The 14,531-nt window shown below is 45.5% G+C and overlaps 2 protein-coding genes across 2 annotated transcripts in view; both read right to left on the minus strand.

Moving 5' to 3' along the window:
• The window catches only part of plekhj1 (pleckstrin homology domain containing, family J member 1), a 387,353-nt gene that overhangs the window by 212,380 nt on the left and 160,442 nt on the right, over positions 1–14,531 (minus strand). The gene's annotated exons all lie outside the window — the stretch shown is intronic.
• On the minus strand, positions 2,675–14,092 carry LOC308092864 (chromatin assembly factor 1 subunit A-like; the record flags this gene model as incomplete). The annotated part of the gene is made up of 2 exons (XM_080438962.1): positions 11,235–14,092; positions 2,675–2,718 (listed from the first exon to the last, which is right to left on the minus strand). Exons 1-2 carry the CDS (start codon positions 13,852–13,854, stop codon positions 2,675–2,677), a joined length of 2,664 nt encoding a protein of 887 aa, XP_080295088.1. The 5' UTR covers positions 13,855–14,092.

The raw sequence follows: 14,531 nt of genomic DNA on the forward strand, positions 1-14,531 counted from the left end.
GCGTGTGTGTGTGTGTGTGTGTGTGAGAGAGAGAGAGGGGCGGATAGGTGCAAGATAAATTAACACTATTACTTACACTGTGTAGGAGTTATTTATTGACATTACACACACACACATACAAATTCCAAGTTAATCAGCCCCACCCCCCTCCTCTCTGCAGACAGGGTCTCTACTGCATCGCTGATGAGCTGTCTGGGAGCTCATCAGGCGTGTGCGTGCGTGCGTGTGCGTGCGTGTGTGCGCGCACGCATGTGTGTGTGTGTGTGTGTTATGTGCGTGCAGTGGACACAGCAGTATCAAGTATGTCTGCCTGACAATGCTGCATGCATGCATGTGTGTAATGTTCTGTATGTATGAGAGAGAATGAGAAATTAAACGGTGTTCGCGTGCACGTGTGTGCGTGTGTGTGCATGTGTATGCATGTGCCAGTGCTGCGTGTGTGTGTGTGTGTGTGTGTGTGTGTGTGTGTGTGTGTGTGCACATGCACATGCTAATGCGCACGTGGGCGGGTGCGTCAGACTTGAGGGCAGCCCAAGGACACACTCCTCTCTGGCAACACAGGAGCAGCACCCACTCACCCTTCCTCTCTGTCTCTCTCTCTCTCTCCCTCTCTCTCTCTCTCTCTCTCTCTCTCTTCCACACACCCCCCCCTCCAACACCACCACCATCATTCTCTTCTCCTTCTCCTCCCAGGAGGACCCTCCCTCCTCCAGTGATTCGTCATGGCGTCTGAGTGAGATAAAATGACATGCCTGCTGCTGAGTGGCGAGAGAGAGAGAGAGAGAGAGAGAGCACACGCGGCTGCTGCTGCTGTTATAATGGACAAATAATGGACAAATAATGGGCGAGGCGGGCGTCAGCAGTGCGTTGTGTACATACTTTAGTTTTTTTCTACCTTGACGTGACATAACGGTGTCCTCTCCTCCCGCGCTCTATTAAGCCCCATTTATAGCTACTATACTTCAGCCGTAGGGCGGTGTCCCGCACACCGCAAATAGCCGACGTACAAGGCTATTTGTGGCGCACGACACCGTCATACGATATAGTTTATAGCAATTACACCTCTCTGTCTCTCTCTCTCTCTCTCTCTCTCTCTCACTAGGCCTCAGCTTGTCTGTCTCTCTGTCTCTCTCTCTCTGCCTCGGCTTGTCTCTCTCTCTCACTATGCCTCAGCTTGTCTGTCTCTCTGTGTCTCTCTCTCTCTCTCTCTCTCTCTCTCTCTCTCGGCTTGTCTCTCTCTCACTGCCTCAGCTTGTCTGTCTCTCTGTGTGTGTGTGTCTCTCTCTCTCTCTCGGCTTGTCTCTCTCTCTCTCACTGCCTCAGCTTGTCTGTCTCTCTCTCTCTCGGCTTGTCTCTCTCTCCCTCTCTCTCTCTCTCTCTCTCTCTCTCATTGTAATTCAATGAAGAAGTCCTATATGGACGGACAGTGTCAGACGGAGGAGTCAGGCTCTTACAGACCGGCAGCAGCAGTGTGTTAGGTGAAAGATAATCTCTCAAGAACAGATTCTGCACTGCGTTAGAATCTGTCGTGAAGGCTCGTCATAACATGTACACACTGGGCTACAAGTGGGCGTGCCTTCAGATCAGGAAGCAGGCCGCGCTTTACCCAATCAAATGTAGTGGGCGGGATTCACATGTCCGTCGATCTTTCCCCCTCGAAACAAACCGAAACTAATTTAACAATAGCGTCCGCGGAGCAGACAAAACCACGGAAAGATATTCACATTTTAACTTACTCTTTCATCATAGAAACAAGTGGGCTTATAACCAAAACGATCCATGTTCTCTGGGAGAAGTGGTGTTAGTGTTCCGTGTAGAAATATTGTTAGTGGGAATGAAAACATAGTCGCACCCACCGGAAGTGAAAGCTGAAGACAGACCTAAACCCCGGTTTCCTTGTGCACTAGCGTTACGTTTTCTTCCGCCCAGAGCCAACAGACATAGAACAAACAGCAGAGGGCGCTGTTTTTCATTTTCAGTTGGTTCCCAGATTGGGTGAAAGAAAGCTTGCTGTGTGTGTGTGTGTGTGTGTGTGTGTCGTAGCCGTACAGCTCATAGTGTGGCGGCTGCGCCTCCATCCACCCCGTGCCGTGTGCACGTGTGGCGCCGCCAACAGAGACAGCCTGTCCTCTGCCTGCATGCGTCTCCTCCTCCTCCTCTTCCTCCCTCCTCCTCTGCAGAGGAGCAGCGCCCAGTCCTCCGGTTTGTGTCCCTGCTTGTCCTACTTCCATTAATCATATCAGCCTCTCTCTCCTCTCTCTCTCTCTCTCTGGCTTTGATTCCGACCCCCCCCCCCCCCCCCCCGGCTGTTTACCTCCAGAGGGGGAATTTGCTTATTTATCCCCTTTAACTAGCATCCATCCTGTGCCTGCGTCTCCCTCCTCTTTCCGGTCAACTTGCTGTGGAGCTGGTCTTTGTCATTCGCCATTATTTTGAGATTTGATAACGTTAATGCTGGTGTGTGTGTGTGTGTGTGTGTGGGGGGCCCCGTTGTTACCTCAAGGGTCTCTGGGCGATTTCCATTTCAGTGGGGGGGAGGGGGGGGGGGTCGCCCGTTACGTCAAGGGTGTCTGTGGGCGATTTCAATTTCAGCGCGGGGGGCCTCGTAAACCTCAGAGGGTCTCTGCATGCAGGCTTCCCATTTCAGTGGGGGGGGGGGGGGGCCCCCATACCCTCAAGGGTCTCTGTGGGCTTGAGGTCTGAGGAAGAGCTTGTATGCTGGCAACACATTCTCACACATAGGCGTCAGTTATTGCCACTCCATTTTCACTCCTTAATGCGTCACTATAGAGTACAGAAGTCCTGACGTCACGTGTTCATCCTCTTGGTCGTAAAGTCATTTCTCTATGGAGAATAACATTGGGTCATCATAGAATCGTCTCATATAAGAATCGTGGTTCATAAATAAACAGACTGTCTCTGCGATATTGTCAGGGAGGTGGCTCCGTATCGGTTATGATAGTCAGTCACTCATATTTGATACAGTCTGTTTCGGGGGAAAGTTTAACTAATTCGGCGGAAGTAACATTAGCGTTTTCTCAACGTCAGTTGATGCTTCATAACCATACGAGTAAAACCGCCGGGGTCATTTGTTTATTTTTGGAACACAGTTCTTATTATATATATACGCGATATTGAACACGTCTATGGGAATTCGGAAAAAAAACGTGACCCAGGTAGGATGTGTAAATTACATCAGACTTCGGTGCTCTATAGGTCTACAAAAACTAAAACGCACCTATTGGAGCTTCAAATACTACTCGAATTGAGGCGTTGGCAGGCTGCCTCGTGGCGTACCGGGTAGCAGCGCCAAATAAGTAACTGCAACCTCCTGTGATCGACTCCCACCATGGGTGTACCTTTTTTTCGTGTCAAAACTTGACGTTTCAGACAGAAACCTCAAGGTTCTACTGACAGAGTGGCAAATTGTGACGCCTTGGGAGTGAGGACGGGTTGACGCTGGAAACATCACCTTGATGGTGTAGCCTCACGTAGCCAGACAACTATTCCACACATGTTCGCCAAATGTTACAAAGAGTCTATGGAACTACACCTCCCGAAAGCCGAGATCTGTTCGTCATTTCTGTTCACGAAAATGTTCTTTTTTAACACATTGGGTGCCAAAACCGTTTTTACCGTGTTTTCAAAGAGTAGCGCTTAGGTGCCAAAACCGATATTTACCGTGTTTTCAATCTTTTTTTTCTTCTTCTTTTTTTTGTGGGGGGGGGGGGGCTAGCGCAGCTTTGGAATCACCCACGGTGCCTCTGAGAAGGAAGGGACAGATGGATCACCGTGCCAAAAAACCTGGCTCCCATTCTATCGCCTTGATAAAAACCTCTGCATCTCCTTAACTTTTTACAGTGGGGAAACGAGTCATTTTCGATGCGCGATCACTCCTCAATGGCGGCTCGCGTGAGAGATGTTATTGTTCCCGGCGTTAGCCTGGACCATCCACCATCGCACACGCATCCATAGTTTACATCTGGGTGCTCGTAGTGGAGTCTACAGCTCTAAACAGAGCAGCGTTACAAACGGTGAGATCTCTGGCACTAAATGTACACTGTTTCAATACAACTCTGGCACCGAATGTGTTAATATGTTAACATTTAATTTTAGAATATCCATTTCTGATAAGCAGCAAGCTATATTATGCTTTGATTATTTTGACTCATATTTAGGACAAATTTGCGCGAATGTAAAGACCAAACGGAAGCGGGGAGGAGTGTACAAATGGAACCAAATGGACCCTTTCAGGCCTGTAACTCTGACAGTGTAGCCTACACATGGAACCAAATGGACCCTTACAGGCCTGCAACTCTGACAGTGTACAAATGGACCCTTTTACAGGCCTGTAACTCTGACAGTGTAACAAATGGAACTAAATGGATCCTTACAGGCCTGTAACTCTGACAGTGTAACAAATGGAACTAAATGGATCCTTACAGGCCTGTAACTCTGACAGTGTAACAAATGGAACTAAATGGACCCTTTTACAGGCCTGTAACTCTGACAGTGTACCAATGGAACCAAATGGACCCTTTTACAGGCCTGTAACTCTGACAGTGTACAAATGGAACCAAATGGACACACTCAGAGTTCAATTAGCACGGAGGATGTTAACAGTGTAGATTAGGATCTCAGAGATAGAAATGGTATACATTCAGATGAACACTGAGGAATGCATGGTGTATCTACCCCACCATGAGAACTTAACTGTCCCAAAAACACCCTTCCTTATTCTCTGCCTCCTCCTCCTCCTCCTCCTCCTCCTCTGCTGAAGCTGCGTCAACCCCCCCCCCCCACACACACACACACACACACACACACACACACACACACACACACACACACACACACACACACACACACACACACACACACACACACACACACACACACACACACACACACACACACACACACCAGAACCCATCAGAGAGCCATTGTTCAAATATGAGAGCCAGTGCTAACATTTGGTCCAGACTCTGAGTCTACATCTGCCTCCGTGTGTGAGCGAGAGAGAGAGAGAGAGAGACAGACAGCAACAAAAAAAAGACAGAGGCTTGTTGTGTCCATATAGTAGGGGGTACTAAGCACAAAAAATGGCCAAATCGTTACGCGGCGGATAAAAGCATGAAATTTGATACAGATGTCCCTTGGGTCATCCTAAAACATCCTAGAAGGGGTGCCCAAAAAAATCTTAAACAGGAAGTGACTTATGGACAAAATTCAAAATGGCCACCTAAACTGTTGACCGTTGACTCAAAAGACACCAAAAGAATCTCCAAAAAGCATAAAATTTGGCACATATGTCCCTTGGGTCATCCTAAGACATCCTAGAAGGGGTGCCCAAAGGAATCTGAAACAGGAAGTGAGTTATTGACTAAATTGAAAATGGCCGCCTAGTGTTGTCGATTGACTCAAAAGACAACTAAAGAATCTCATAAAAGCATACAATTTGGCACACATGTCTTTTTGGTCATCCTAATACATCCTAGAAGGGGTGCCCAAAGAAATCTTAAGCAGGAACTGAGTTATTGACAAAATTGAAAATGGCCGCCTACAGTGTTATCTATTGACTCAAAAGACAACTAAAGAATCTCATAAAAGCATACAATTTGGCATACATGTCCCTTGGGTCATCCCAAGACATCCCAGAAGGGGTGCCCAAATAAATCTTAAACAGGAAGTGAGTCATTGACAAAATTGAAAATGACCGCCTACAGTGTTGTCGATTGACTCAAAAGACAACTAAAGAATCTCATAATGGCATACATGTCCCTTGGGTCATCCTAAGACATCCTAGAAGGGGTGCCTGAAATTATCTGAAACAGGAAGTGAGTTATTGACTAAATTGAAAATGGCTGTGTACAGTCTTGACAGATGATGCAAAAGACACTCATAAAAAATAATCTCATAAAAGCATGAAATTTGGTACAAATGTCCCTTGGGTGATCTGAATGCATCCTAAGGGGTGCCAAAAAAAGTTTGAATAGTCTCTCAATGGAAAACACTCCTCCCACACGGGCTGCACTGCTACAATATTCAAATCGAGCAGCCAATCTAGCATTTGGTCCAGAAGCCTGAAAGCTATGCAATCTCTACCATCTCCTGACAAATAAATTAAAGTCGCTGATTCGTGGACACCTTTATGGACACTCTTGCCAGAGGCTGCTTATGTTTGTAGAGAACTCAAGTGTGGCTGCAAAGCTGAGCCCTTCTGTTCGAGAAAGTGTAGATGCCGGGATGCTGGGTTACCTTGCAGAGCATTATGCCAATGTGCTGGTAATTGCGAAATGGCACACATGAATACATGTAGTTCCATCCATCTTCAACCGCTTATCCGGAGTCGGGTCGCGGTAATACATGTAGTTACTAAACACTAATCACAAAAAAACAGTAATGATCAAGAAGAAAATACATGAGAAGATAGAGTGTAAAACAAGCAAGAAGATGTAGAGTGCAAAATAAATAAGATGCAGAGAGTAAAATAAGAATATGCAGAGTAAGATAAGATGCAGAGTAAAATAAATGAGAATATGCAGAGAGTTAGATAAATAAAGAAGATTCAAAGAGTACAATAAAAAAATTATGCAGAAAGTAAAATAAATAAGTGATGTAGAAATGAAAACAGAAGGTAGACTACAAAATACGGCAAGTTATGCACTGCATAACCTGTCGTATTGAGTCTGCATAATATGCAGACTGCCATGGTCAACTGTTTAAACAGCCATTTAGAATTTCTTCAACATGGTCCCTTCCTAAAAAGTTTAATAAACAAGCAAACAAATAAATAACCCCTTCTAGGATATATTAAGAAGCACTCAATGTACGTACCAAATTATACACTTTTATGACGTCCCCTTATGTTTTCTTTTGTGTCAACTGCTTTTAGGCGGTCACTTCCTGTTTAAAACCTTTTTGGGCACCCCTTGTAGGATGCGTTCAGATCACCCAAGGGACATTTGTACCACATTTCATGCTTTTATGAGATTCTGTATCTTGCATCATCTTTCAACACTGTAGGCGGCCATTTTCAATTTAGTCAATAACTCACTTCCTGTTTCAGATTATTTTTGGCACCCCTTCTAGGATGTGTTAGGATGACCCAAGGGACATATGTGCCAAATTGTATACTTTTTGGAGATTCTATAGGCTTTTTGAGTCAATCGCCAACACTGTAGGCGGCCATTTTCAATTTAGTCAATAACTCACTTCCTGTTGAAGACTTTTTTGGGCACCCCTTCTAGGATGTCTTAGGATGACCCAAGGGACATGTGTGACACATTTTATACTTTTTGGAGATTCTTTAGTTGTCTTTTGAGTCAATCGACAACACTAGGCGGCCATTTTCAATTTGGTCAATAACTCACTTCCTGTTTCAGATTTTTTTGGGCTCCCCTTCTAGGATGTCTTAGGATGACCCAAAGGACATGTGTGCCACATTTTATGCTTTTTGGAGATTATTTTGGTGTCTTTTGAGTCAACGGTCAACAGTTTAGGTGGCCATTTTGAATTTTGTCCATAAGTCACTTCCTGTTTAAGATTTTTTTGGGCACCCCTTCTAGGATGTTTTAGGATGACCCAAGGGACATCTGTATCAAATTTCATGCTTTTATCCGCCGCGTAACGATTTTTCACTTAGTACCCCCTACTAATAGTGGTCAATTAAACATTCAACACTCAAACAATGGACAAAACAACAGTGCAACAAAAGTAACTGTACAAGAATAATATAAATCAAAATATAAGACAGCAACAGCAATCGCTATAGAGAGAGAGAGAGAGAGAGAGAGAGAGAGAGAGAGAGAGAAGAGAGAGAGAGAGAGAGAGAGAGAGAGAGAGAGAGAGAGAGAGAGAGAGAGAGAGAGGTGTGATGGTGTAGCACCTTCTAAAGCCCCAGGCAGTGTGTGACAGGGTGACAGACATTTTTGCCAGATTTTGCGAGAGAAATAAGCAACCAGGTCTAGAAAAACAAGCCCAAAAGCAGCGACTATAGGCCACACGATAGGACTTTAAACCTATATGCTGTGTACATCGGCTGTTTTCCAAATAGCCGATCTACAAGCTCACAACGCGTTGTGATGCGACGTGAGCGTTGTGAGCAAACTGTGTCATTCTAACAACACAATTCTGGTACAGGGGACTCCCTGGCACAAAGCTTTTTCAGATGGGGGTTAGGGACACATACATATTAATTTAGGGTCCATGACATGAAAATATTTGAGAACCACTGGTTTAAATAATAATAATAATATTTGTTTTTGAAAGCAAGCCCAAATAAGCAACTACACTTAAAGGTAGGGTAAGTGATTTTCTTTGGTTAAAATAAGTGTTAAAATAGCTCTATATTCTGATAGTACTCATTGCTATAGAGTGTTTGTTCAGTAAAAGGAGTCTCCTTGTCTCTCCAGCTCTTTATAAAACAGAAAATGCATTTTCGTTTCAGTTTCATTTCCAATTTTATCCAATCAGGACAGAGAACTCAATCAGGATATAGACAAGTAAGACGCGCGAACGCGGGAAGCGAACGCAAAAAAAATAAAAATAATAATGAAAAAAAATAATAATAAAATGAGGTAACCAAAAAAAAAAAAGGAGCATCTTAGAAAAATACAAATTCACCCAAAAAAAACTTTAAATGTTTTTGAACAATTCAACAAAGTGTTTGAAGTGCCTGTTTCACCCACTTCCAGGGGGCGGAGCCAAAATCCGAGGCCAAAGTATTTGTATTTGTTTTCTACCCCCCCACTTAGGGGGGGTAGAAAAAGTTTCGGAGCGATTCGGGCACTTTTCATTTAACATGGGGTTTCAATGGGGTGTTTTTAGGAGCCTTCTCCGGGGCGTGGCTTCCGGGGGAAGGGGCGGGCTTAAACGCAACCTTGACAGGTGTGTTCAGTTTTCAAAGACCTTTCATTTGATGTATGGTACGTCTATATTGGACATTTACTTGGCTGCAGGCAGTGCACTATTGTATAGTGCACACAGACACACAGACACACAGACAGACACACACACAAGCCGAGCACGGTGTCATAGTAAGCTCCACTTGCGCGGAGGCGCGCCGCGCCTCCTTCCGCTGCGTTCGCAATTAAACAAGTGCAATTGGAAGTGATGACACTAAGAAATGAGCAGACAAAATTGGAACTGGAACACTATAAAAATGAAGCTTAAAAATTTGTACTTTCTCCTGATTGGCTGAGATTTTGACACCTACCGGAAAATGTATTTTCTGTTTATTAAAGAGCTGGAGAGACGGGGAGACTCCTGTTACTGAACACCGTGCCTCTCGTTCCCGGTCTTAATGGATTAAATAGCAGCATTTTCTGAAATTCTGCCTAGACTACAGACAGTTTATAACTGTAACCAAATGGGCCAGTGAGTAAGGGTCCATTTGTTACAAGGGGACACATTAGCATAAGGGTTTTTAACCGTGAACCAATAAAGTCAGGATATGGACCAGTTAAGAGTCTTTTTGGTTACAAATGGATAAATTAGCATGAGGAGGATGTTTTACTGCGTAGCACTAAAGCCAGGATGGGTCTCTCATCATCTCCTCCTACTTGTTATGTCATGTTATATGTCAGTCAGCCTATAAAATAGATGTATATGTATCGTTGCTGTCTGGCAGAAAACGTACCTTTTAGCCCTTTGAGACATGTTTCAATGGCTTCCAATTTCTTTTGGCTATTCAAAAAATAGCAGATCTACAAGCTCATAGCTTGTAGATCTGCTATTTTTGACCAAAATAAATCGTGAAAATGTGTGCAAATCTATGAATATAGTATATATATATACATATATATATATATATATATATATATATATATATATATATTCTTTTTTTTTAAAGCGAACATTTGTAACTGTCAAAAACTATTGTTGCTATATCAGTGGTGGTCAAACTTTTTCTTGTCAAGGACCACCCAAAATTATATGTTATATGTTATATGTTTTTGGCCACCGATCCCCATCAAAATATGTTGTTCCAGGGACCCCCCAGAAGCAAAGATTTGAGTAAAAAAATATATGGAGATAAGAGGTTTCTAAAGGATCATTTATCATGATGAAATGATTGAAATGTCAGCACTGTAATGATGATACAGTACAACACAACGTATTAATAACATGCGTAATGATGATACAGTACAACACAACAACCAACCCAGAGACTTTTTGACACATTAAATGAGTAGTTCACCCCAAAAAATACTTATTTTCTATCAATTACACACCCCATGAAACCTTGAATTCATGGAGATGTTTTTGTTTTTGTCACATTCCTGAGACAATAATTTGATGACCAGCGCCGGAGACTCAAAAAGTCTCTTTTGAGTCTCCTATCGGAGACATTAGCATCTTTCCGCCGGTCATCAAATTATTGGCTTAGGAATGCGACAATAACCAAAAAAAAACATCCATGAATTCAAGGCTTCATGGGTTGTGTAATTGATAGAAAATAAGTAATTTTTTGGGTGAACTACTCCTTTTTGATCACTCTTTCGGCCATTTTATCAGCAGAGAGGTTTGCCTCCAAGATGGAACCCAGGTAGGTCATTTCATCCTTTCTTGAGATAACATCATCACCCGCTTTAGCACTGGACCCAAAGAGAATGGATTCAGTTTTTCCCAGGTGTAATGATAGTTTGTTGTCAGCGAGCCAGATGCGGATCATGTCGAGTTCAGAGCTGAGAGTTTTCTCAACCTGCAGCCTGTCCCTGTCCGAGAACAGCAGAGCTGAGTCATCTGCGAACAGGAACAGTTTGCAGTCGCAAGCTGAGGACATATCGTTCACATATATCAGGAACAGTAAAGGTCCTAGTATGCTTCCTTGCGGAACTCCACAAGTCACTGGGATGGGGGGGGGGGGGGGGGACTGGGTTCCGTTTACTTCAACCACTGGTTCCCTCCCCTCCAGGTAGGATCTCATCCAGCTCGCTGACGTATCATCAAAACCTATTGCTTTTAGCTTATCAATCATAATTGGGTGATCAACGGTGTCAAAGGCCTTCTGGAGGTCCAGCATGACCATGCCGCAATATTTGCCCTTGTCGACTCCTTGTTTGATATAGTCGTTCAAATATAGAAGGCGTGACTCAGTGGAGTGTTTTAAGATACTTTTCGACCTGTTCATAAACTATTTTTTCCATGGCTTTCGAGATGTGGCTAAGAATAGAAATAGGGCGGTAGTTGCCGGGGTCTAATTGGTTTCCTTTTTTGTACAGAGTGGTCACTCTTGCTGGAGGAGGTGTTCTCTGTACATGAACCCCTATGCGTGGTGACAACAATGCAGACATCCTCATCACCATCCTCAGTGTTGGCCTGGAAACCATCCGTCTCCATTACCTGCTCGCGGTCCGTAGTACACTTCTTCATGAACTTGGTGATTGACACGCTGCCCGCACTCTTCCTCTTGGAGGATGAAGGGGTGGTGGTGGATGAGGGCTGGGGTGTGGTGGGGGACTTTCCATGTGAGCCCGTAGCTGCATGGGGCTCTTCCCGGAGCTCTTCCCGAGCCCCTGAGGTGAGGTAGTTCCACTGGCAGGGCACTGGGAGGGTCTCCTGGCCAAAACGGATCAGGACCTCTGCACGCACGTACCAGCAGAGGAGTCTGTGTGTGGAGCGCTTCTCATAGACAGCATTGCTCTGTATGAGGCGCTTCAGGCGTCGTTTGGATGGGATGTCAGCAGAGCTGACAGGGCTGGAGATGTTGGGAGGAAATGATGATGATGATGACTCTGATGAAGACGAGGACTGCTGGCGACAGAATTCCTGGAACTCTGTGATGATCGCCTTAGTGCTGTTGATGTTGCCATGGATCAGAGGCAGCAGCTGACGGACCAGTTGCTCGTCACCCTGGCGTTTCGATGCAGACTGCTCTGGGCTGGGGGTGATGTCTGCTTTGGGTAAAGGCTCTATCAGACACCTAGCATAGGGCTGGAAGAGCTCGACTACAGCTGCTAAGTTGCTCTGGCCCTCCCAGACACAGCCCATCACCACCGGCTCTAGCACCTTCACCTTCTTCTTACAGGACATGAGCTCATCCCACTCTCTTGCTTTCAACTTCTGGCGCACTTTCTGTTTTTCCAGGTCCCCAGCACCCTCCTCTTCCTCCAGTGCCCCCTCTCCATCCGAAAGGTAACCATCCGGTACAAAGAAACCATCATCATCATCGTCGTTGGCACCATTGTTTGCACATCCCTCCTCCTCCTCATCCTCCCCTTCACTATGTGACAGCGACTCTCCAGGTTCCTCTTCCTCCCATTCTTCATCACTGTCCACCTCATAGTTCAACAGGGTATTGTCCTGTCTGAACGGGCAACGAGGTGAGATGTGAGCACTCGTCTTGCTCCAGGTGCCCCAATAGGCTGGTCTGTGGTTCTCATGGAACCTTAGCAGCTTCATGGGACCGTAGTGTTTACGATCCGGAACACCACCTGTGTTAGTTCCCTCCTCCACCACCATACAATTGCTGAGATAGTCTCTCTGTCTGGGTTTAGTTGGTCCGGACCTTCTGGGTTTTTTCCTGATCCATTCCCTAAGTCCATTCAAGTCTTCGCCGGGTTTTATCAGGTACTGATCTAGCTCTTCCAGAACAGAGTCCTCACACTGGACCCGGCACATTGGTGCCAGGTACATGTTGTCCTTGAGCTCAAACGGAGCAAACTTCCCACAGGCAGCCGCAAGGGTCTTCGGAGCCTGCTGAGTCTTGGGTTTCTGTAGAAACCGCGTAATCGCTGCATGCTCAGCTTTGAGACGATCTTTCTCCTCTTTCAACCGTTTCTCCTCTTCTTTCAGTCTTTTCTCCTCCTCTTTCTTCCGCTTCTCTTCAAGTTTAGCCTCTTGCTTTGATTTCCATTGCTCCTCTTTAGCGTTTAGCCTCTCTGCCTTTTCCTTCTCCTCCTTTTCTTTTTTCTCACGTTTCTCCCGCTCATCTTTTTCCTTTTTCTCACATTTTTCCTTTTCTCGATCCTCTTTCAGCTTGCGAGCCTCCTCTTTCTTCTTCTCTTTCGCGGCCTTAGCCTCCTCCCTCTCGCGTTCTTTCTCCTGACGCTGGCGACTTCTCTCCTCTTGTTCCTGTGGGCTCTTTAGTGAGCGTCTTTGCACCTTCTTCTGGTCAGCTGGTATCTTGGCAGAGATGCTGTTAGTCTTTGCCTGTTTTGGTGAGCTCTCAGCTGCAGACAGAGAGCTTACAGAGGAGGGAGACAACGTCCAGTCTGTGTTCCACAGACTGGACACAGACTCCTCATCCTGCTCCTCTTCCTCTTCTCCACTTTCAGATCCCTGCGTGGTGTCTAGCAGAGAGGCAGACCCAGTCTCCTCTTCAACATCTGCCTCTTCTTCTACCTCTTCATCCTGTTCTGGTTTGTTCATCACTTTGCAGTCTGAAGCTCCTCTCGTTGGAGCAGGACTTTCACTACTGGGTTTCACAGTGGAGGCAGGTTTGTCTTTACTTGGGGGTAGGAGGAGGCAGGAGGAGGCAGAGACAGGCGTGGCAGGGAGTTTTATGGGAGATTTTGAGTCATCTCCTGTGAGATCCACAACTGTAGGACCTGGGCGGCCGCGTCGCATGAAGCCATCGAGGGGTCCCCGACCGTTGGACAGTGCGGGTCCGTGACGCACAGGGAGCAGGGAGGGCTCCGCCTCGTTCTCCCCATCAGAGACACTCGATTCGGAGCAAGGAGCCAGGCGGGCTCTTTTATGCTCCTGGATCTCCCGCGGTTCAGGGTTCAGGCGCTTGAACGGGAGACGAGCTTGAACAAGCGTCATCTGACTGGATTTACAGTCCGTGCCTCTCCGGCGTGGGGTGGAAGAAGCCATGCCGTTCAGGGTCTGTGTCTCCGCCGCCAACATCACCACCACGGCCCGAGGCTTTCCATCGAGACCCGGACCACAACAAAACAGTGTCTGTCTGACGTTTGATAAAAAAAAGTCACCCCCAAATGACGACCTGGTAATTACCTCACTGTTTAAGAAGGAAATATGAGTCCTTTATATTGAGTTTTATGTGAATAAGTGGAGAAAAAGTTTGCTTTGTTCCCTCCACATCTCCCCTGGATGGATTCATCCTCCTGCTGCCTCCAAGGTCCTCGCTCGCTCGTGCTCATAAGTGTATGTTGAAGAACTCCATATATGTGCATTTGATACGGTTTCTATTGTGCCTGACGTCACTGGATGTTGATCTCCATATTTGTGCATTTGACAACCCATTAGGCAATGTTAATAGAGTACCGAAGTCCTGACATCATTCGTTCATCTCCTGGGTCGTTGGGTCGTGGAAGTAATTTATCTATGGAGAATAACATGGGGTCATCTTAGAATCGTCTCATATAAGAATTGCGGTCGGTCTATGATGTCAGTCATCTATGATGTCAGTCATCTATAGTGTCATGATGTCAGTACTATGACATCAGTCATCTCCATTTGTTTATTCAGCACAATCCAACCTCCATTGACTTCCAGTATAACATGAAAGTCTTAAACAATATTAATATAATAATTAACTTTAGCCGTTTAAAAACAACCCATCC

The sequence above is a fragment of the Gymnoscopelus braueri genome, assembly GCF_963280865.1.
Source record: "Gymnoscopelus braueri genome assembly, chromosome: 10".
Taxonomy (NCBI): Eukaryota; Metazoa; Chordata; class Actinopteri; order Myctophiformes; family Myctophidae; genus Gymnoscopelus; species Gymnoscopelus braueri.